General features: G+C 35.2%; 2 protein-coding genes across 3 annotated transcripts; one reads left to right on the top strand and one right to left on the bottom strand.

The window, feature by feature from the left end:
- Nucleotides 1–272: 272 nt before the first annotated feature.
- Nucleotides 273–19773, bottom strand: LOC112795783 (uncharacterized). Its single transcript, XM_025837934.3, has 35 exons — nt 19664–19773; nt 18645–18759; nt 18477–18538; nt 17577–17671; nt 16907–17488; nt 16127–16281; nt 15402–15562; nt 15248–15312; nt 14452–15159; nt 14108–14325; nt 13851–13948; nt 13575–13760; nt 13232–13412; nt 12934–13128; nt 12798–12841; nt 12541–12597; nt 12113–12209; nt 11504–11676; nt 11204–11417; nt 10945–11070; nt 10755–10844; nt 9995–10111; nt 9808–9888; nt 9251–9358; nt 8730–8899; nt 8277–8355; nt 8111–8185; nt 7154–7251; nt 6966–7073; nt 6275–6332; nt 5935–6162; nt 4382–5606; nt 1875–4276; nt 1721–1798; nt 273–1637 (listed from the first exon to the last, which is right to left on the bottom strand). Exons 2-35 carry the CDS (start codon nt 18747–18749, stop codon nt 471–473), a joined length of 9606 nt encoding a protein of 3201 aa, XP_025693719.1. The 5' UTR covers nt 18750–18759; nt 19664–19773; the 3' UTR covers nt 273–470.
- Nucleotides 19774–23322: 3549 nt separating this feature from the next.
- Nucleotides 23323–24944, top strand: LOC112794155 (serine/threonine-protein kinase RUNKEL-like). Of its 2 annotated transcripts, none has more exons than XM_025836277.3 (4): nt 23323–23553; nt 23664–23753; nt 23947–23999; nt 24475–24944. In XM_025836277.3, exons 1-4 carry the CDS (start codon nt 23506–23508, stop codon nt 24605–24607), a joined length of 324 nt encoding a protein of 107 aa, XP_025692062.1. In that variant the 5' UTR covers nt 23323–23505; the 3' UTR covers nt 24608–24944. The 2 variants fall into 2 exon arrangements, with proteins under 2 accessions (XP_025692062.1, XP_025692063.1); XM_025836278.3 differs by having other exon boundaries at nt 23327–23553; nt 24484–24942.
- Nucleotides 24945–25152: the final 208 nt, after the last annotated feature.

Genomic DNA, 25152 nt, shown 5'->3' with positions numbered 1-25152 from the left:
AATAGTCCAATTTATGCAACTCCGAAAATCAAGTTGAACTATCTTAACAGCCCTTGGTGCAATTTTTCTTTCTCTGTTTTACCCTACCCTATCCAATGTGTGTGCATTTCACTCATCCTTCCCTGTTTGGTAAATAGTTAAGCTCACTCTAAAATATCACTCATTTTTCAAATTTGTCCGGAATTGTCCCCATTGATTTTTAATCCAATCTGTGCTTAAAAAATTTTCAGTTAGACAGGATAGTCATTTTGTTATTTTGTTATTTCCCTTAATGACGGCAACCACAGCAATTTTTTTTTTTGGTATTCACGGCAATCACAGCATTAACAAAAGCTGATCTGACATGTTAAGTTACATATCGACGTCGTTTTTAAGGATGGGTGCTTTTTTTTATAGACTTGCCCCATGGCCAACAATTAGTTTCAGTCTTTTTTGGCTCCTTCAGCCACGGAAACCGGCCAGGTTCTTCCTCAGACCGGTCCTTGCACATTTTCACACTTTTCGGATTCCTGGGGTGCTTCTGAGCAAGCAGTTAAATTATCCTTCTCAGGTGAGCTCACTGCAACTCTATCCTCAGTTGCTGAAGGAAGGGTTTCCTCCATTTCGTTCAATGCATTTTCTTGCAAAACTAGATTATCGTGGGAAGTTTCAGATTCTTTAGTACCAAGCTTCACAGCAGAATCAACCAAAGCCTCATCTGACAAACTCTCTACATGTTCGCCCTCAGTAACTGAAGAGCATGGAGGTGGAACCCCTTCAGATTCAATGACATCCTTCTGAGGTAAGCTCTCTTCAATTATCTCAGCGGCCGCAGAAGAAGAGCACTCTTCTGCATCTTTCAGAGCATTTTGCCGTACGGCTTGATTATCCTGGTTGGCGACACCAGTTTCAGTTCCTTTAGTATCATGCTCCACCATAGGTTCACCCACTGTCAGTGAAGAACATGGAAGTGGAGCCCCATTGGCTGATGCTGTTTCGGGCACAGCTGGAACGCCATTAGAAACATCTGTTTCATCAACTGCAACAGCTTCAGTGTCTCCTGACACCTGAATTTTTTGGTTGGTGCCAACTAAAACATTCTCCCCCTCTGCCTTGTCCCCTGATGCACAGGAACATGACACATCCATCTCAGCAGCACAGCTCTCAATGGTTTCTGCCTGATTCTCCATATCAGCTAATCCTTTAGATTCACCCTCGGCCTTGTCCCCTGGTGCAGACACACACGGGACATCCATCTCAGTAGCACAGTTTTGAATGGCTTCTGCCTGATTCTCCATATCAGCTAATTCTTTAGATTCACCCTCGGCCTTGTCCCCTGATGCAGACGTACACGGGACATCCATCTCCGCAGCACGGTTTCGAATGGCATCTGCCTGATTCTCCATATCAGCTAATTCTTTAGATTCACCCTCGGCCTTGTCCCCTGATACAGATGTACATGGGACATCCATCTCAGCAGCACGGTTCTGAATGGCTTCTGCCTGATTCTCCATATCAACTAATCCTTTTGATTCAACTTGTGCTTCAGAGGATCCTTGTGGACCTTTATCAGAAAAGGTCTCAACCTCATTTCCCCCTTCAAATGTTTTAGGAGCAGCAAGGATTCCAGTTTCATGATTTTCAGGTATCCCGCCATCCTGGTACACACAGAATGTTGTTACGCAATTAAGACATGTAAGACCAACACAAGATTTGGATAGTGTCCAGAGGAGGAACCGACCTGTGACTTGCAATGATCACCGTGGTCACCTTCAGAATCAATTGATTCCTGAAGCAGCAACGGAACTGTACAGGGAACCTGCAGAAAAAAAAAATTGTTGAATTCAAGGTATAATATATCTATTAGATTTGCTAGTAGGTGCAACAAGACTTACCTCAGTGGCATTCCTACAGCTCTCCTCTGCACATTTCTCTGGGGGCAGGAATTCAGAGCGGTCAGTCGCACCCTCCTCCATTGACTCTTCCAGAGTTTCAGAGTTACTAATTGCACAGGTTCTGGATGACACCTTGTTATCCTCTATGCTAAAAGATGACGAGGGTAAAATTGCAGTTTCAGATATGGTTCCCTCTTCCACAAGGACAGACTGAGAAGCATCCACTGAAGAATTGGCCCCAGCTTTTGACCCTGATGTTTGTTGTAAGACTGACCTATCAACAGGTTCATCAGGAGATTGATCTATGATTTTTTCCACCGCATCTGCTAAGAACGTATCTACATTCTGCGGAGAACTCTTTGCCACAACCTCATTGTCCTGCACAATTGTAACTTGGTTACTCACAGATGTGTCAATTTCCATTGGGCAAACCTCAGAAGAATCAACATTGGTATCGCCAATAGCTTCTGGGGATATCACATTTTCCTCGGGAACTGGGTCAATATTAGAAGATTTATCAACAGCAGAGACAGGTTGTTCACATATGGAATCCCCCATGTTCATTTCCCCCTCAGAGGGGGATTGTGAACAGCTCTTAACTAATGGATTCTCATGCAACTCAGCATGTTTTAAAGCATCTGAATACTTCCCACTTAATGCAACATTGGAGGCCTCCGTTTCCGAAGGTGATAAAGCATTTTGTTCTATAACAAGTTCTAATGCATTTTGAGAATCATTTCCCACAGGACAGGATGGGATCACTTGTGGTTGATCAGACATATTTTCACCAGAAGAAGCAAGAGGTGAAGATTTTGTACATGATTCAGACAGACTCTCGGTCCTTACAGCAGAACTAAGCGGAGTTGCATCATGAGCCTTCTTCACTTCACTCTGATTAGAATAAGTTTCAGTACAATGTTGAATATGGTCCAAGTCTGGGAAGGCTGCTTCAGTAGTTAGTATATCCAAACATGTTTTATCCTCCAGATTCTGAATATTCAATGCTTCCACATATTGCTTTTCATGCGTATTCACAGGAAGGTCTGAAATTAAAAAATCTGCTCCAGTAGGAGACATATCAGAATCAGTTTTATTCTCTGAACACCGAAAATTGAAGGCATCCACTGCTCCTGTAGTTGGCTTGTCTGATGCTGCTTTAACTTCAAGATACAGAGTAGTGGATGTTTCCTCTAATTGTCTTTCATTTCTGTTCACTGCTCCAGTAGTTGGCATCTCCGAATTTTCTTTGCTCTCAAGAATCTGCATATTAGTTGTCTCTTCAGATTGCTTGTCAGGCTCCAAATCTGCTTTATCCTCCTTACACTGTATATTTGACACATCCCCTGCTCCAGTAGTTGATATATTAGAACCTGCTTTATCCTGCAAACGCATGTTATTGGAGACATCCACTGCTACAGTAGTTGGTATATCTGAACTTGCTTTGTCCTCCAATTTTTCATTATTGAATTCCCCCTCTGATTGTTTTTCTTGTATGTTCACAGCAATGCCTGGAGTTAGACATGCTGCTTCCGTATTGGTTATATCATAACCTGCTTTATCAGCATTCAACTGGGTATTCATGAAATCAACTGTAGTATTAGTTTTTGCGAGTTCGCCAGCAGCAGAATCTGCTGCTTTAAGCTTTGGTAAGCAAGTTCCAGAGAAAACTTCTTTCATAACCCTAGCAACATCATTGACATTTTGCATTCGGCTAAAATTAGAAATCTTATCTGAGGATACTGGTGCACTATCAACCCTTGCTGGCGCAACTTTGTGCTGCTTGTTTAGAGAAGAATTGGCAGCTCCCTCTTTTGTGTTTAAATCATGAGCAGCACCTCCAGTGGGCAAAAGGATCTGAAATGCTTGAGCTTGAGCGACATCTGTAGCGACTTTACCTGCCGATGACTCTACTGATGACTTCTGAAAATCATTATTTAAATTAGGATCCTGGTTAGCAAGGGAATCAGAAACAACAGGAGATGCCGAAGATGATTTTCTCCCCCTACGCCGGGGTGGCTCTACTCTATTTTGAGTTTTACGGCCTTGTCTTTTAACTGACATGGATTCAGGTGGGCATGGCTGAATGGATTCAGAGGCTGATATCGAAGGATAAACATTGTCTGATGCATTGGGAACTGCTTGTGCAGCCAAAGGTTCTATAGCCTGATTAGAACATCCTTTTGATTCTTTTGTAGAATGGACTGGAGAAGTATCAGCTTTTGAAGCTTCATCAGAATGATGAGTTTTGGCCTCCAATTGTTGGTCCCTTGTAACCTCTGTAACAGGCAGTGTTGAGCCACAGAAACTTTTGTTCCTTAAGTTCTCCAGAACAGCAGTCTTGGATAAATTGTTGGAAGCAGAATCATGCATATCAGAATTCTGAACCTTCTCTATTTCCAACCCTGCAAAAGTGTAAATTCTTTAGATCACATCCTAAGCCTTTTTCTGTATGAACTATGAAGGTTAAAATGTTAATATTAAAATGTTGACATTCAAAATATACCCACCAGGAGATCTTTTGGTATTATCTTCAGTTGTTGATTCAACCAATGCCTTATTGGCTATATCACCAGATACTTCAGTTGATTTTAAATCCTTATCACCAACGCTATGTAATGCATGATCTTGGACAACACTGTGTGATTCCTGAACAAGGCTATCTTGCAAGGTTTTCAACTCAGTGGCTTTATCATGTAATACATTGCCAGATGAGCCTTGTAGATTGGAAGTAAGGTGCAAATTCTGACTACCTGAAACGTTTGGAATAGGCAATAACATTGCTTTTTTCTTTCCCCTACTTCGGGGAGCTCCTGATCCATTTTGAGGCTTCTGATGTTGCCCATTATTTTGTATAGGTACAGAAGGATAAGTAGGAACAGTTTGCGGCACAGGAGTAACAGAGGACAAAGGAAGGGGCTGCTGAGAACTCAGAGCAATCCCAACACCAGATTTATTATTACCTCCGCTGCTAAAAGTCACAGAACCCTGTTCTCTACATGAATGTTGTACCGTAGCACTGGAGGAAACAGTATCACCTTGGGACATAGCTTCACCAGCAGATGGATTCAGGGGTTTGTGTTGCAACTGCTCATTCATCTTTAAATCAGGACCAATAGAAACCCCAGGTACAGGAGGCGACACCAGAACCTGCTTCTTCCCTCTACGTCTAGTTGCTTCCCCTCCACCTTGAGATTTCCGGCCTTGTCCTCTTGTTTGTATTGGCACAGAAACAGTAGTACCCTCTGCTTGAGAGTTGGGTGTAGTAGTCAGATTAGGAGAAATACCAGTATCAGACTGCTGCACAGGTCCACTCACACCACCAACTTCAGAAGAATGAGCAATAGATTCGGGAGTTGACGATACTACTTGACCAAGCAAAGTTCCTTTCTTTACCTGCATGTCCACTTCAACAGTTCCAGAAGTACCCAGAGGGACTTCAGTAACAGGTGACTTATCTGAGGTTTTCCTTCTTGGCCTGCCACGTCCACGTTTAACAGGTGGTGTTATATCTTTGACTTTATGCAGAGGCAAACTCCCAAGAGATGATGTTGCAGGGGCCACCGGAGGCACCACTGCAGTCTCCGTGACAGAAGCGGTTGTAGCAGAGCTAGAAGCATTTGTTTTGCAATTTGACTCTGTCACTTCTTCCATTACTTTCGGTGATCCAGGAGATTCAGCTTGACACATCTTATCAAACTCCTCCTCTGTCCATTGTTCTTCATAGGAACGCACCTGTGAAAAGCATATGGAAAAGGCAATAAGAAGTTAGAATGTGGCAACTGATATTCACTACAAGGATAACACAACACTAGGATATAAATCTACATCTTCAACTTCATTTTCCTTCTCTTTTTTGGGAGCTTATTAAACATATTCCTACAGGTGGCCAGGGAATGAAATTTTCTACACCATGTGTCAACTAGAATCCCCAAAGGGGATATGCATGTGGGTATAGCGATGTAGGTCAGGTTTATGCAATAAAAGGTTAAGAGCAAAAGGTGAACACAGCACATTTATGACCCAGAAAAATTAAATTAACCAATTGAATATATAGAGAAACCTCTCTTGCACGTTTTCCCCTTCCATAATGTTGAGAATCAAGGCCCCCAAGAGTTCCACTCTTCCTCTTGACTCCGTTAGATGCTACTTCATCCTTGGGCACATCGGATATCTTCATCGCTTCATATAATTGTTTCAAGTCTTCATCTGTAACTAGACGTGAAGGAAGTGGAGGAATAGGCTCAGAACCATCAGTTGCTGGCCCAGATACCAACTTCTTCCATGTAGCCTACAAAGATTTTTTTTACCCCCCCATGGAAATCAAGATTCTTTGTCACACAAAAAGTATAAGCAATAATTATGCAAATGAAAAAATCTCAATAAAATAGACAGTAGCATACCATCTCATCTTCGCGCCTTTTTTGGTCAACAGCCTCAAACACATCTATCTCTGCTTCACTGCCAACAAGAATTTTAAAATAAATTAATAAGCAAATCCCTCAAGTTTCTTTCCTCTTAGTTCCCCTTTTTGACATGGTTAGGGTGTACACAAGAGGAACAAAGAAGAGAATAGATGAAGTATTGAGTAACTAAACAATAAAGCTATTATAGTGCTAAACTGCTAATATAAATGAGCATGGCATATAACCGGGCTTGAGATGCAATCATAAAAGAACAGTTCTTGGGTCATGCTAAAAGATCCTAAAATAACCTAGTGCAACAAATCTTGCATTTAGACAATACATTTAAATCAGCAAACAGAGGAAAGAGTAGAATGCTGGAATGACAACCATAAATCAGGAAGCATAACTTATTAACAGCTAAAAAGTTATGTTGGATAAGAATAGTCACCAGCCAAAAAATATAAGTACATGTACACTAACGCAATATTGCCAAGAATAAGATTTTAGGAGAGTTGGTCATTGACATGAGGCAAACACATATTGCCAAGACTTCTAATCATTCCCAATCAGCAAACCAAGTTATAGTACAACCTAGAAAGAGTAAATCCTAAACCCAATTTATTATCCGATGAATCAAGAAATATCATTCAGAGACAGAAAATGGTGTAATTTTCAGGAAATCAAGTACCTGCGTGCTAAGAGATCATTTAAAGCATCATCATCCAATACAGGTGCCGCTTCCTCTTTCTTACACTCACGCAGGAGGGATTCCAAGTATTCTCTTCGGTCCTCAGCACTGTAATACATAGGCAAAATAAAACTTCAGAGCTGATTCAAATTCTGTGATGAACTAAAGATCAAATGTATGAGGTCAACCTTGTATTATTGTCAAAAAACCCAGCAGTAATGCTCTGATTAGCAACTCCCAGTTTGTGCTCAGCAGAAGCTCTGACTTGTTCTTCAACAGTTTGAACCTTTTTACACCAAATGCGGAATTAGATACTTTGGTAAACATGACAATTTGGCACAATATTTAAAGTATCGTTTCCACATTGGCACAAACGTGGCCTTATTAGCATCAGAGACAATTAAATGATAAGTTCATCCAAACAATGCTTAAGATTAGAAGTGTATCTTGGATTTTATGGTATCAAGATGCAGCAAACAATATGCAGATAAAGATTCCAGTGATCCAAGGTTAGCCTTGTACAGAAGGTATGCTTACTTCCCAGTCATAAATCTCACTAAAAATCCAGATACCCATAATTGTCAGGGTAAAAACTAAACTCCATCTTTTATCCAGCAGTCTTGTCTGCATCAGTGCATCTTTCCCTTGCTTATCTTATAAATTTCTTCTTTTTCAAAGCCAAATAGAATAAACTCCAAAGAAACAGACAACAAAATGGGTTTTAAATGGAATTATAACCATGACTTCCGACTCTGATATTATTTAAAATATTCTTGTTGGTAGACATACTAACAGCAGAGTCAACGCTAGCTCGCAAGATAAACAACTACCCACCTATCCACCCCCAAAAAAGAAAACCATAACCACAAAAGAATAACATCCTATTACTAACAGCAAGGAGGAAATATTATTGTGAATCAGGAAAAAATATTGCTATTCAAATCAGATCTTTTTTTGGAATAAACTAAAACAGTATTATTGAGAAGGGGAGGATGATACAAATAAACAGGACGAGAAGCAAGAGAAAAAGCTATAAACTTATCAAAGCTTTCCAATCTCGTCAACATGTTTGATATTTGAGTTTCTCAAAATCAAATATATACAATTTTATCCACCCATCAGTAAAAGAGATAAAAATTACTAACTGTTTCAAATCGAAGTACTAAAACATCCTTCTTCTGACCAATTCTATGAGCCCTTGCTTGTGCTTGCAGGTCAACCTGAACATATACCACAACCAAACAATCATAAATAATCAGCAACAAAAAGCAAACAACTTCACAACGAAACTCATATAAGAAATATAATTGCCTGTGGATTCCAGTCGGTGTCAAATATAATCACTGTGTCAGCAGCTTGAAGATTCACTCCAACGCCACCAGCTCGAATGCTAAATACCAACAGATAAAAATCAGCAAATTTGAAGCTAATATAAAACGATAAATCTCATTCTGAAAAGAAAATAGAACCTACCTTGTTATGACCTATGGGTTATATCATGAAATCATGAAAGAAATCTCGTTAACTGACTATCCTCATTTGCCAAATTAGGGTAAAAAACGTGAATACAATGGCCTAACAATTTCTTACCATTAAACAGAGTATCCTTATTTGCCAAATTAGGGTAAAAAGAGAAGCAAGAAAGGAATAAGTGGAAATATCCTTTGGAATACAAAAAAAAAAAAAATTCCCTTTCTCACCTCCAATCCAATCATCAAATTATTTCGCATTCAGACATAATGCTCAAGTAAATATTGGAATTACCTGAGCAAAAATATAAAATATGGAGAACCAGGTTGGTTAAACAGGTCTATTAGGGCCCCACGATCACCTCCCGAGGTATGTCCATCCAACCGAAGGTACCGATGCTGTTTAAGAGTTAAGTATTCCTCCATAACATCAAGAAGCCTAGTCATTGTTGAGAAGAAAAGAACCTGTAACAGCATTATTTGACACCAAATATTTAGAGTTAAATTTTACTTTTAAAAACGATGTACTAAGACCAAATACTAGATAAGTAAAAAATAGTTCGGTTCCAATGCTCGAGAGAAACAAATAAGGAAATGTCAAATTCAGTATCCAAAGAAGCTAACAGCCAAAAAGTATCCAAACAGAATATCAAAAAAATTAAAATTAAAATTAAAATTTTAAAAAAATAACAAAGGAAGGGAAGTTTGGCACTTTAACCAGCATCATTCTCCAAACCCATGGCCACTTACAACAATAGTGCAAGTGAAGGGAGTTAAAATACAGTGCTTCAGAAACAGTTATAAAGGATACAATACCCGATGATCTGCTGCCTTCAATTTAGGTAAAATACGGTCCAACATCTCAAGCTTCCCACAAAGTCTAATAATTGGGGGCAGATAATGCCTAGGTATAAAGTTATCCACCTAAAAAAAGCAAAGTCGAATTGTAGCATACAGAGAAGTAAACATATGGAATTAAAAATAAATAAATAAATAAATAAATAAGACTATTTAAAACAATAAGCTATAGCCTACCAACAGTGTTTAATTACTTACATTTCTGGCTGCATGATAAAGAGTCAGAAATTATAGAATATAGACAAATCTTGCTGACAAAAATGTTTTTATTTTCTTTTTTTAAAACTTTGTGATCTTGCTTTCTTAGTTGTCCGGTTTATCCATAAAATTGTTCAGAAAATGATATGGAAGGTAGGTGATTGGTGGAATACAATGTATTCCTCGGTCTTTATATCTCACAAGGAAAATGTAAGTATAATGTTTGTATTTTCTTTAGCTCGTAAAATCTAAGCAAATTGTGGTTGAAATCATAATTCAAAAGACATAAACTCCTCTCTGAGAAATTAAGAATATACCTCCTCTGCATGAAGCTGGCTGAGATATGGATGATTGCAGATATTACGAAGCTCCATGACAGAGTTGTGTACCGACCGTCCCTAACAATTGAGTGCTCCAATTAGATCACCCAAGAAAATCTCATTTAAACACACACAGAGACCAAAAGAAAGAGAGGAAGGAACAGAAAGTACAAGAAAATAAAACCTTTGTTGTGCCAATAGAGCCAAGATTTTCTTCCACTCTCTTCATCAAAAGTTTTTGATATGCAGATGCTTCACATCTTACGAGTCTTTCAATCTTTTCAGGAAGTTCATTTTCAACCTACAGTAAATTCAAAATGCAAGACCATTAGAACTTGATTTCAATGACTGCAAAAGCTAGCATACTTTAAGAGACAAGATTTCATTGAAGGAGGCAATGCCGCAAAGAAACATCTCAATTCTCAGAGCTAACAATACTGAAATCCTAAACTGATTCTATTAAATATCATATCGTACAGTTATAAAAACACTAGAACAACTCTTTAGGAACTTGGTTTTATCTTGGTGCCTATGTCACAATGTAAGAATAGAATATAATTCTTATTCCCTGCATATGTCCTCAACCAGTGAAAAGCTATGGTGCTCTCAAATTCTAACTTTTTGGATTCTCATGAAGGAAAATATATAATGACAACTAGACACCAACCAGAAACTAGTAAAGAAAGGTGAATAACTGAATATATAAGTAGCTAAAAGATGAACACACAAATCTTCATAATTTTATTTCATAGAAGCAATTAGAATGAATTTAATGAGTATATGAACCATAACAAAAATAAGAAGCCATATAATTTTTCCTTCATTTTGTTTTTTTATTTTTTTTAATTTTTTTTAAAGGAATAGAACAAGATCATAGTATGCAGAAAAACAAAACTTAGAAGCAGTAGCATAGTAATCCTAGGCAGTTGGACTTATTAAGGAACCTTGTGTTTAAGCCTCCGAAGTACGAATGGTCTCAGAACTTGGTGCAGACGATTGATGATCAAGAGGTTCTCCTCCTCGGATAGTAAGGCCTTGTTATAAGTTTGAAATCAGACAAACAGAATAATGAGGTTGACAGTTAACCATGAAGACTTCAAATATCAATAGATTAAAACATTATCCATAGCTTACTTCATCTGGCGAGTTATCTCCAGCACTCTCAAATGGCTTATTAAACCACTGAGAAAAATCCTCAGATGAATTAAATATGTTAGGTAACAAGAAGTTAAGTAGCGCCCATAGTTCCTCAAGATTGTTCTGCAGAAAATATAAATAAACCAGCACTAAATAATAGTATCACCTGTATGTCTTAAAACCATTTTTAAATAAATTAAATATATACAGGCAAAATACAAAGTAAGCTGAAATAGAAGTTAAAATAGTAGTGAACCTGCAATGGAGTTCCAGTTAACAACAATCTATGAGAGCTCTGATAGTGTTTTAAGTCAGCATTCAACTTGCAAGAAGCATTTTTTATGCGGTGGCCCTCATCAATTATTATATAATGCCAGTGTATTTTGCTAAGCTTTGGTCTGTCATGCTTGTTCATTAGATATTCATATGTTGTCAGGAGAACATTGAATTTCTGGTGAACAATCCTGTCCCTAAATCACAGAACAAGGGATAAGAATCATACAAGGTATCGTAACAAAACATTGAGTTGCATATCAATTTTTGAAAGCGCCATTACTTGAATAACCGACGTCGCTCCTCAGGTGGTCCAGCATACACAATTTTATGTACATCAGGAGCCCAAAAGTTGATTTCTGAATCCCAACCAGGTAGAACAGAAGAGGGCACAACCACAAGAAATGGCCCCCTATCATTTTTACTTTCCATCAGGTAGCAAATTAGAGAAATAACCTTCCAATAAAAAACAGCACAGAGAAAAACGAGCATTAAGATTTTATTAATACACAAGCTCTTTGGATCCTCTTTTTAATCAAAATGTTTAGCTTGCATATGTTCCCTTTGAACATATTCATGAAACCCACAGAAGACCAATTATACAGACAGAACAAGACATGTTAAAACAGATATAACCAAAATTTATTCCATTAGTTAACTTTTGGTAAGACCAATTTAGAGTCCCAACTTCATTGGTTTCTGCTAATGGTGTCTTTTCTACTCCCCTTACTGGACAATCTATCATTTTGTCAATTTTCCTCGATGGAACCTCCTTCTCACATGACCATAGATCATACAAAAGCTTTCTGTCTTATTCTCATAAATATGTGATGTGCCAAATGACTCATTAACACAACAAAAACTTTAAAAATAGAAGAAAATAAATTTTTACCTGAACAGTTTTACCCAGTCCCATTTCATCAGCAAGGATGCCATTCAAGTGGTTGTTATATAAGGAAACAAGCCACCTCAGGCCATTCATTTGATACCTAATGACGAAAATTGAAAAACAAATAAATATAAAGCCAAAGTCCATGCTAAAACAACAATAGTTAACAAAATTTTTGGTGAATTTACTTAGGGGTATACCTAGGGTAAGCTTTTCGTGGATGAACTCCATGAGTAATGTTACATATCAAGATCATCCAGGAAATTTTACCCCTTCATTTTACCCCCTATCAAAACACAACCTTGAAGGAAAAAATAACATGCAAAAGAACCAAAGAAAACCTCCCTGAAAGAAGAACTAGGGACAATCATGCTTTGATCCTCACAAAATTCAGATATAAACCAATTAAACCAAATGTAAATGTAACATACTCCCTCAATTTTCCGCCCTTCAAACAAGATGGCTGCTCTGCAATGCTCTCCTTTACACTGCAGCAAGAAAATTAGTTAGAATGGAGCAAAAGAATTACTCAACATAGTAGGAAATCCAAAAAAAAGCAAAAATTATTGGACACAAAATACAAATCCATTGAGAAAGAGATTCTTTTTAAATTTTTGTAATGGAATATAAATAAACCAAAACTCAACTATTAAACCCTGATAAGAAACCGCAAGTACAAAAGCTATACCTGTGTGCCATCATATAATATTTCTCATTGCTTTCCAGATAATGCTGTAGAACAGAATTTTGGAAGAAACAAGCAATATAATTATTAATAGCCAAACTTAAAAAAAGAGATGTGCAATTTCGGAAAGGAAACTTGCCTTGGCCTGATCACCTTCATCCTCATTTTCAAGAGTAGATTCACTCTTATCAAGAAAACTGCCACATTGTGCCTCATCAATATCATGTTCAAAGCGACCTGCTGCAGTCTTTGCTTCTTGTAGCTTGGAACCAAGCTTTTGGAGATACTTCTCGGTCTCTTTAAGAAGTTGCTTCACACGATCAGATTTCGCATCCTAATGAAATAATCGAGGTTGATGATTGAGAAAAAGCTATTGAGCATTGGCACTTCTATGCAAGTCTAGAAACCATTAACATATATTAAGTACAGCAACCTACCTGAACCATCCGTAGATAACCTTCCACATCGTTTATTTTCAACAAATTAATCTTCTCCCGCTGGATCCTATCAATCTTCTCACGATGAATGCGCTCTTTTCTTTTATGGTACTCTTTCACATATCTATTGACACCCTTCCACCGTTCCCTTTTGATTTTGAACACATCATCAAGCTTTTCCCTAAATTAATAAAACAAGTATTGAGTTCAGGAAACGATATAAAAAGTAATATTTCTATAGTCAACATAAAAACCAAAAATAAAAATTTAAAAAAAGAAAAAGCAATATAACTATATTTCTTCACCAAATAAAAGAAATCAGAAAAAAGAAAAAGGTACATACTTGTGGACTTCTATCTCACTGAAAAACTCCTTCTGTCTTTCACGGATTCTTTTTTGACGCTCTTCCCTCATTTTATGCTCATACCTTTCTAGTTGTTTGACCCTTCTACCATGCCTATGCTTCTTAACTGATTTCAACTGTTCCATCTCAGTTGTAATTGGTTTGAAAAAATCATTCAGAAAATCACTGCAAACAAAAGAAAAAAGGATATTGTCACACTGATCAATCATCAAAGAAAACTTAAACACTCATTTAAGATTTAAGAACACCAAGTACCTGCGGAGACGGCGCTGGAGGTCTAATAATTGAAGTTTCTTCAACTCTATGACGCTTTTTGTTTTAGCAGATATATCCTCAGATGAGCTCACATTTTCCTGCAATACAATTAATGTACCGCAGGCTATAAGATCTATCCAATATTAATTTGGAACCAATTGAATGCCGATTTTCTAGGGTGCACAAATGAATCAGATCATATGTACAAGAATAACATGTTCAACACTAAATTAGTAGGAAGCCGGTTAAAAACAAACCTTTAGCTTGAGGAAACATGTGGTCATTATTTGCTTTGTTTTTTGTTGTTTTTGTACCCAGTTTTGCTGAACTAGAAGCCTCTTTTTCTGCTGATCCATAATCCACCTTCCTGACATTGTATATTTTGGAGGAGGTAACCTCCCATTCCCTTCTATGTCTGTAGAAAAAGTGGCATCATGTCTTGATGCATCATTAACAGGAACTGTTTTGAACCCATCTGCAATTACTTTCACTTGATGTCAGAAAGGTGTAAATTATTGGGACAGGAACAATTCGGAAATCAATAGGATGTTCATCAAAGAAACTGATTTCAATCCCATGGTTTTAAAACCAAAGGTCTTACCTGAAGAAACATTTTTCGCTAATAAATCTGCATCCTTCATCAAGCTTGCTCCCTGGGGATCAATGCCAGTCCCTGGAACAGGTTTCCAGTGCTCTTTCAAAGCATATGTCAAGTGGTTAACAGAATGATGGTTTCGAGAACCACCACTGTTAACCATATTTTGAAACTGATTAACAACATTATCTCTTCTTTCTATTGGCAACTCATGCTGAAGAGAAGAGGCTTGCGAGGGCCCTTCTGAAGCCTCATCAGAACTAGCAAATCCAGTAAAGCCATTTATCTCAGGATTCATCTGCTTATTCAGCCCAATGACAGAGGAAGGTCGGTTGGACAGTCCAACCTGAAGATTACCACTGTCAACATCACCCTTTGTACTAGAGGAATCTTGCTGCTGAAAAGAAGTAGTTGACGAAGCTTGTGCACCAGCTCTTTCTTGAATTTGCTTTTCAAGCTCTACTTTTTTGACAGCTAGGAGATGTTTCCTTTCTTCAGAAAGAATACCTTTGTCCCCAGTCATTATTGCACTCTCAGTTCCCTTGCAGAATGACGTAGCTTCCAGAGATTTTCCAGCAGAAGGGGACCCTGAAGAGTTATTATTATCAGGTTGTCTCATATTGTTCAGACCTCCAAAAGGCATCATGGCCCCTGACGAGGTACCCAATTCAACAGAAGATTGTGACTTTCCTTTGTGGTCAGTATGATCCTTTCCTGAATTTCCATCATATATCTTCCCATCAGTTACCAGTTAGGTGACGAGAATAATTTATTATTTAACAATTAAATAAACACCAGTCACCTTCTCTAGAAAAAGCAGTTCCAAGAGCAATTTCAAGATGTAGTTGCTTTGGTGCTAAACCATTTCTGCACATTCAAAACAATATATGAAAATATAATGAAACTTAGTTCGATCTTTTCATATTTAAACAGTGACAGCAAAGTTACGTTTTTACCTAAATGCTAGAAAAACAAGGCACTGAGCTCGGAGCTGTTTCAACTGTTGCTCTTTGAAAGGCACACCAGATGATCTACCAATCGTGGATCTTGCCATATCTCTGGGAGGAACCCCTTGTCTAAGCACAGTTATTTCTGAGTTACTACTATGCCTGTCAGTCTGTCAATAAAATTATCTGGTAAAGCAATCAACTTGACTCACATACACCCTCAGAAAAAAAAGCATAAACTTGACTTATATAAATAGCAAGTAATTTAAGTTTTAATTTAGAATAATGGACATCCCCGTATACTGTCAACTAAAGTCAGATGTTTATAGAAATTATAGTAACTAGTAAAAATAAAAATAAAATGGAAAGAGAAAAGCTTAAAGTCATTATGAACAAAAAAAATTAATGTCAGGCAATCACAAGAAACTAAGGACACATTTAATTGTTCATCTCTATTGCAATTATTAAAGCCACTATAATTTTTATTTATCATTTTATTTTTCCTCCTCCAAGTTTCAAAACGACAAAATGGCACCATGTCCAGTAAATAAACAGTAATAATAGAGATTCCTCAGTTGAAACATCAATTCCAAAAATCTGGCGTGATAGTTGGGATTGAACAGGCAATACACATGTATTGATGAGAAAAAATGGAGCAAAAAGGGCATACTTCACCCATCATATAAATAAGAAATCCTGAGCTCCAGCATTATATACAAGTATACGACAAATACCAGGCCTATTTTAGGTTCATCAGCTGAAGTAGTAGAACTTCCACTATAATGCCCAAGCATCCCACCATGCCGCATTGAACTCGAGAGAACTGATTCAGTCATTGGGTATGCACTAGTGGCAACCCCCATCCCTCCATGAACCATAGGATGAGCACCTGAAATTTAGCAAAATTGATAATGTAATTATTATACCAAACATGTAAAACCAGATATTTTCCTAACACATTTTCCACCAGTAATTTGGCATTTGCAAGAACATTAAAAAAATAAATAGGAAAGATGTATCCCAGAAACATAGAAAGCTCAACTGTCATCATCACAGAAGTGAAATAAAAAAAAATGAAAAAAGTGTATTCTATTAAATTCTTGGATTCCCATAGTTTATATTTATGCATACAACAACAACAACAACAACAACAAAGCCTTGTCCCATAGTTTATATTTATGCATACACTCATTAATCTTTCTTCATTGTTTTCCACTAACTTCTGGAGTTGGCACTGCTATTTTATGCATAAATAATTCAAATTGTTTGCAGATTCAAACCCAAAAACAGAGGCTCATAATATACACGATGACCCTAGCACAATTTATGAATCCATTACTTGAACCTGGGAAGGGGAGCATTTACAGATAAGTTGGAATTTCATCCATCACATCATCAGGAACAAGACAAATAAAACAAGGGAATCTGAGATGTTTGAAAAGCTAATACATATTTTTTCTGAGTCAAAGATATTTAAATCATGTATACATAATGAGAACCACCTTGAAGTTTACCAGAAGCAATATGAGCAGAGGAAACCTCTGTATCTTCTGGATATTTAGAATTCGGAGCACATGGCACTGGATTGCCAATCTTTGTTGGGCCTTCTTGGTTGGCCCTTTGCATTTGACTACTACTTGGAACCCTATTAAAGTTAGTCAGCTCTCCACTTCTAACTGGAAGACCATCTGATGATTCAGCCTTGGTCATTTTACCCTTCCTCGTATTAGTAGTATTTCGCTGATCAAGATGAGAAGGAATGTCAACGTGTGGTTCTGCAGGTGACAATGTATCCCCCCTCTTTCTCTTTGAGGTAGCTTTTCTACCATCCTTTTGATTCACCTGTTTGTCCAAATTAGTAGTATCTCGTCTATCCCGTGATTGTGAGTTAGCAGACCTAGAATCTAAACTAGACGGACTTCCATGATCAAAAGACTGACCACTCCTCTGAGCCGCAGATCCTTGATAATGATCAGGTGCTCCAATACTTGAGGGATATGGTGGCCGGCCAGAAGCAAAGGAATCCATTTTGGGCATCACATTTTCAGGCAACCCCGCTCTTGAATCCGTAGCAACACCCACTGCCTGTGAAGTTCCTGCACAAGTTACAATCGATAACATCAAAACCTATAGGGAAATTATTATGAACTTTTTTCCTGCAACATGAAAATATACAAAAACTACCTCTTTGAGAACTGCCAGCACCAGAAGAAGGAGGACGTGAAGACTTCAATGCTTCAATATCAAGATTATGCTGATTGATGACAGTCTCCATTGCCCTACAATGACAAGTTAAGTTGGAAATGAAGCCAATTTGCATTAAGTGAAGGACTGGTGAAGTTTATTCCAATGCTATGTATGAAAAGGTATAAGCCTCCTTATAATCATCAATTACCAGTGATGGGACTTGAACTTTAAGATTTTTTAAAAGAAAACAAAATTTTATTAGACGACAAGGCAAGATAACAGTATAAACGAAGTTAAGGAATCCAAACAAAAAAAAAATAACAAATCAGCAACCAACACCTATATGGATAAACCATACACAAAAAGCATGATAATCCCCTTGTAAATTGAACATAATAGAAGGAGTGAGAACAGTAAGGATGAGTCTATAACACTGTCACGAACTAAAATCATAAACAAATTAAGTTGTTAGGCGGAAATACTCGGGTTGTTATACCCTCAGCTACTTCAGCATGGTGCATATGAGTATATGTCTCAAACCCATTCACAAAAGCACATAAACAGGCCCCGCCATGCTACTCAGAAAGTGGCACCAAAACGCAACAAATGCTTATCATCTTTCCAAGTTCCATCCACTTCCACAAATAATTAAATAAATATGATCTTCCTGTTACTTTATTACCATCACAGGAATGCTAGTGCTAGTTAATATCTTAATTACCATAAGTGAAGGAGTACATGTGAAACCATATATTCTTATGCCACAGCTTACTCTTACTCCCACAAGGCACACATGATGATTGTCAAAATCAACCTCAAGCAGAAAGGGGCTCAATAACTGACTGTGGATATCTATGTATGCATTTATTTGAGCACTATATATTGCAGGTATTCTACCTTGATATCACTTGATATGGCATTGAATGTTCCTTCCCACTTGATTTCATGTGTTGTAGTATCTGAAACAGATACCAAGTTAATTACAAGCATACTAAATCCGTACCAAGAACTAAGGAGTGACGAGGGCTAATTAAAAAAGTCCGTTCATAAGAAAATGTCACACACCACGCAGAGTTTAGTAGCCAACTTAGCTGGCTCATCTTTAGAATCTTGGATGAGTTTGTGCAGAAACTTAGCTGCCTCCAACTCAACATTTTGCGAAGAGGCCATCTCATTTATCCTGAAGCATACAAGAAAAAGCTAATGTTATCATACCAGGATAAACTCAAAATCACTAAAACGTTTTAAACAGTCTAAGTGCAAATTAAGATATTATCTGGACCAATTTACAGTAGTGGCATAACCAAGCTCAACCCAAATACTTAAAAAGTCCAACATCCAACATAATAAACCCTATAAATGTGTCAAAGTTTTATGATACCCTCCATAAACTCATAAACTCGACCATTAACATTATACAGTGGCAATGCTACACCGACTGTTAAGGCGGCAAAACTCAAAAGAAACTAACAAAGACGTGCAGTTACTGCAAGGCTATGCTTTCCACTGGAGATTCCAACAAGGTTCCAGAAAAACAAAAGGAAAGAAGCATGAAAACTTGAGGAGAGAGATGGATGAGTACTATGGTATCTAAGATCACAATCAGAACCTAATAAGCTATATCACCGTGTCAAGGAATATATTCACCAAACAACAACATCACGAGGCATTTAAGTAACTAATACCCTACACTCCAACTTTTTTCCCTTCCCCCATGTACCGAATCATAAACATTGCAAAACTAATTGTTAATCCACCAACCTACCATCAAATATATTAACCCTGTTTTCTTAGATATTCCACGACTTAACAAAATTAAAAATAAAACCCCACAAATAGAAATCCAGTGTTTGTGAGAAACACACTAACAACTAAATTAATACTTTGACCCACAAATCTAACTGGGAATCCTAACTTTCTACAGGGAACAAGCATAATAGAATAGAGAAAACGAGAATGCCAGCTGAAGAAGCTGAAACCTGAAATTGAGATGAAAAATCAATCCGGAACAAAATTCTAGAAAACAAAACAAAGACTACGTTTTATAATGTTAGATTTAATTTGATAGGAATTGTTTAAAATACCTGATCGGAGAAGGAGAAGAAGAGTGTACTCCAAACGCACCCTTTCCGTTCTTTGCACTGATCAATGAAAGAACGAAACCCCTCAAACGCGGTTCTACACCGTCGCACGTGCTTACGGTGCTTTCTTTTTGGGCTTTCTTTTTTTTGTGTCAATATTTGGGGAAATTTTTTTGGATTCTACATCTTGGTTTTGGGTAAAACTGGGCCCAATCCATCTTAATTTTTTTAAAAAAAATTTAGAATTCTTACCAAAAATATAAAAATAAACAAATATATAATTCATTTTAGAACCATGTGTTCGGCAAAATCACCTACAACCATAAAATATAAAATACACATTAAAAATAAATTAAAATATATATATTTATATATAAATATATTAAAATATAAAATATTTATTAAAAATAAATTAAATTATACATATATTATAAATATATAAATATTAATTTTAGTCTAATTTTAATAAATAAATAATATTTTTTTATTTTAAGAACAAATCTTAAATTAATATCTTAACAATAAACAACTTATTATTTGTCCCTACTTTTGGTACAGGTGATAAATGTTAATACTTAATTCTCTTTATGTTATATACGTTAAGGTGGTATTGAATTTTAAATTTAATTTTTTTAATTTTGTTATGCATCTAAGTCTTTTTGACAGACAAATTTAATTAAATTGATTTAAGTTCAATAAAACACATTCACACAATGTGAGCATAAAATCATGTACTATTTTTTCTTTTTCTTTTTTCTTTTTTCGTTTGTTATTTTTCCTTCTCCTTCTTCTATTGGTAATATGTGTTGTTGTGTTTTATTTTTATTTTTATTTTTTTTTCTTCTCTTCCTCGTATATTATTACCGTTGTTAATTTTTTTAATTTGATATTTTTTTATTCCTCTTAAAAGAGAAACACAAAAAAATTATGAAAAAATTAAATAAGAAAGAGAAAATAAAAAAAAAGAATACGAATGAGAAAAATAGCACTAAAATTTATTAAATAATAACATAGAAATTTCTTAATTTTGATATTGACATTTTGTTATAAAAATATGTAAATCTCTTTTTTAATACTGTATTTTTTTTCTTATTATTCTTTTTTCTTTTTTTTTTCTGTTACTCTTACATCTTCTAAGAAGTATTACTTTTTATATTATATTTTAATGAATATGTCAGTACTGTATTACAATCTTATTTAGTTAAATGAATATAAGTTCATAGTTATTAGATTGAATATTTGTCAGAAATAAAAATAGTACCGAAATTTATTTAAAATGATACTAGAATTTAAATATAATGATACGAAATGTAAAAAGTGAATTACATACTAAAAGACCATATTAACTCTATAAAATAAAATAAGATAATACCAAAATTATTTAAAATTTACACTATTGATGATCACGACGAATTCGATATACTTTACCACACCATGCTCAAAGGATGTCCAAAAAAATTCTTCTCAGCATGAAGCCTTGAGAGTTTCCTATGTGACGAGGCCTGAGTAGGTTAAGCCTATTGTCTACTATTTCACTTACTTACTGTTACTTTATGGTGAGAAATCGGATTTTAGAATGGATAGAGTTTCATAGATTGATGATTGCTAATGATTGTGAAAACAATTTGTTTATCATGACAGTTGTTGTTAGCTAGTATCTTAAACGTAGGTAGATTGCTGATGCGATAAAATGTTCAAGAGAATAGCTCACAAAAATTTGAACTTTGAAGAGAAACCAAAATAAAGAAGAGGCAAAAGAAAAAATAAAATTGAGTAAATTAAATGATGGAAATTTTGATTTATTTCACAAGAGAGCAGTAGAACAAAGATCAATATTCAATTATGTTTTTTTATAAGAAGAAGGAAGATTCTTCCCCCAAAGTCAATGTTTAATTTTTCTATTTTTTTTTAGGGTTAACTACTAAAAATGTTACTGAATTCTTCAAATGCTAATAAAAATACACTCAAATTTTACTATCGACAAAAATATTTTTAAATAATTTAAAAATACGACAAAAATATCTAACAGTAAATATATATTTACAAAAAATGTCTTAGAGATTGAATTTTGATATGATTTTTTGCAAACATAATTAAAAAAAGGAGATATTATTATTCTTAAAATTCGGTGATTTTTTCTAAGTATATATTTTTTGTGATTTTTTAAACGTATTATTAGTAACAAAAAAATTACAAAAAAATATATACTTAACAAAAAATTACCAAATTTTAAGGATAATAATATCTCATTTTTTTATTATATTTGAAAAAAATTGTATCAAAATTCAATCTCTAATGTATTTTTTGAGAAATACATATTTAATGTTAGATAATCTTGCAAAAAAACTAATATTAAATATGTATTTCTCAAAAAATATATTAAAAATTGAATTTTGATGCGATTTTTTGTAAGCATAATTAAAAAAATGAGATATTATTATTTTTAAAATTCGGTATTTTTTTAAGTATATAATATTTTGTAATTTTTTTAAAGTATTATTGGTTGTTAACAAAATATTATAAAAAAATATATACTGAACAAAAAATTACCAAATTTTAAGTATAATAATATCTTATTTTTATAACTATGTTTGTAAAAAATTGCATCAAAATTTAATCTCTAAGGTATTTTTTGAAAAAATATATTTATTATTGGGTATTTTTGTTGTGTTTTTAAATTAATTGAAGGCATTTTGATCGATAGTAAAATTCAAGTGTATTTTTGTCAACGTTTAAATAATTCGAAAATATTTTAAGTGGTTAACCCTTTTTTTTAAGTTTTTTTTAGTTTCTTTCAATTTTTAATTTAATTTTCCTTCTAACTTAAAAACGATATCGTTTCATATGTCAACGGAAAAAAGTAGCTTTTGTAAGCCATAAATAAGAAAAATGTCAAAAAAAATTTTATTCCTGCAGCAACATTTTTTTCAATGGTGAAGTGCCGAGCAAAAATTTTGAAAGTGCTGTTATTGTTGTTCTTGTTGAAGAGCTAAAAAGAACCAAAGAAAAAAAAAAGAGAATGGGGGAATTGCTGCTGGCTAGGTTAAGCGAGGGAGAAGAGAGAGGTAACGCCACATATCGTTTATGCACAATAAAACGTCGTCCACGTTTTGCAGTTAACGGCGTTGTTATTTTTCTGTGTGTCAAACAACGCTTAATCACGTCAATGGACTCATATTTTAGACAATCTCACCTAATGGGCTAATATAAAAAAAGTTCGTTTCATGTCTAAAAAAAATAGCTTTCATAAGCCGGAAAAAAAGACAAGAAGACTAACGTGAATTAACTTAAAATATTTTAAAAATAAATTTGATTAAAAAATGTTTTTAGTAAAAAATTATTTTTCTCCACTTGCCAACCCCTATCAACTTCTAAAAAAAAGAAATGGTGAAAAGTCAAGTTAAATCGACTCCATGTGAAGTTAATATTTGAGAGTTATTAAATAAAAATTTAGTCAAATCAGTTAAATCATCTAACAGCTTTTTAGTATCAATTTTACGTGAAATCGACTGCTTTTCTACCAAAGAAAATATTGAAAAAAGTTAGACTAAAAGGTGGAAAGTATATTCCCCTTTGCATTTTCTGATTTTCATCCCGAGATCATGATATTCTTTTCATTTTTTATTTTTTATTTAAAAGTCTGTTTGGGATACAAAAATAGCAATACTGCCTACAAATTTGAACTACAATATCCCGCCCGTTAGCACAGTTCCCCAGATACTCTCTCTCTCTCATTTCATTTCTCCCTTCTTTCTCTCCGTTCCTCCGTTGCACAGAGCAAACATTTTAAATCTTCAAACAAAAATAAAAAATAAATTAGAACCCTAGCAAGATCCACCGTCACCATGAACCAGTACCATATTTACGAAGCTATTGGTCGCGGAAAATACTCAGTAACCTTCTTCCATTTCCTTCTTCTATTTTTTTTTCGTGTTAAACTTTTCTTGAATCGAACTAAATTATGTAGATTTATTAATCTTTCTTTGTTCTTGTGGATTTGCAGACCGTGTACAAAGGCAGGAAGAAGAAGACCATTGAGTATTACGCCATCAAAAGCGTAGACAAGTCGCAGAGAAGCAAGGTTCTTCACGAAGTAAGTCTTTTCGTTTATTTCAAAAAATAGATCGAATGAGCTCAATATGATTAAGAATAGTAACTTTAGTTACTCCATTTTAGCAGATTCTATCTGAGCTGTGTCGTGCGAACTGGATTGGAATCTTAAGATAATTAGTATTTATTTTTGTTCGTTTTTTTGTGATTTTATTTTTTGCTTTCTCTTTCTGCAGGTAAAGATTCTTCACTCTTTAGATCATCAAAACGTGCTCAAGTTTTATGAGTGGTGAGGTCTATTTTTTTACTTATTAATTTTGCCTAATTGGGTTGGGATAATACAAATATGAGGAAACCCTGTTTACCTGTTAATTATGCCATCCATGGGAAAAATGGAGATTCAAAACGAGGGTAGCATGCTTAGCTAACAAGTGTTATACTTTGTATTAAAAGAATGAAGTGGTTATTATTGATTATGCACATAAGATTAATGATAGTTGCACTTAATGCAAGTCACATAGTTCAATTTTGGAAACAATGATCATTAATGATTAATAATTGTAAGAAAAGGTAGAGAGAGAGAGAGAGAGGGGGGGGGGGAGAAAGAGACCGTGGGAGGGGAGGGAATGCAATACAAATATTTTATCTGCTTAAATTAAATTGATGATTTGGATGGCTATGCCTTTTGTTCCTTTGTAGTTTTTCACTCTTACATGCTCTAATTCCTTAAAAGTATATTAAGGGTTGTTAACTTATGCTTTTAGTCATTATAGGTATGAAACATCTGCTCACTTATGGTTGATCTTGGAGTATTGCGTTGGAGGAGATTTACTTTCTATATTACGGCAGGTAACCAGCACTTGCACTGCTAGTATTGTACCTTCATTATTTAATTGAGCTGTGAGCATAGAGGTATGGTTGTCTACATTTACTGTGGGACATTGTTCTGTAAAATTTCTCAATTATATGCTGTCTTTTCAGATAACAGTATGCAGACATTTCTTGTAAACTTCTTTGCAAAACTGATCACACTTTTTCTTTGGATCTTGATATGTCAATGTCACTACTAGAGATGATATATGGATATTTATCTAGAAGTCTTTTTTAAGTTGGGAATGGGGTTATTCTTTGTTGGATACTAATTGACAACATAGTAGTATGATACACATGTCATCACCGAGTACTTTTTCCTTTCACTATTTCATTTGTGGCAGGATGGCATCTTTTCTGCTAGTCAGGCATCCAAAAATTCATAAGAATGTGTAGAACAGTTCTCTGACTGCTTAGTGAAAATTTCTTGTTTGCCTTAAAACCTAACTGATTTGATTTTTTTAGGTTATTGCATTTGTCTATGCTCTGAATATTTTTTTCCTTCTTGTGATGTCTAATGTAGCTGTAATAATTGTAAATGTTTTTTTTGTGAACTTGTGCTGTTGCAGTGT

Source organism: Arachis hypogaea, chromosome 4 (assembly GCF_003086295.3).
Source record: "Arachis hypogaea cultivar Tifrunner chromosome 4, arahy.Tifrunner.gnm2.J5K5, whole genome shotgun sequence".
Lineage (NCBI taxonomy): Eukaryota > Viridiplantae > Streptophyta > Magnoliopsida > Fabales > Fabaceae > Arachis > Arachis hypogaea.
The sequence above is the reverse complement of the archived record's forward strand: the minus strand, read 5'-3'. Positions and strand labels throughout refer to the sequence as shown.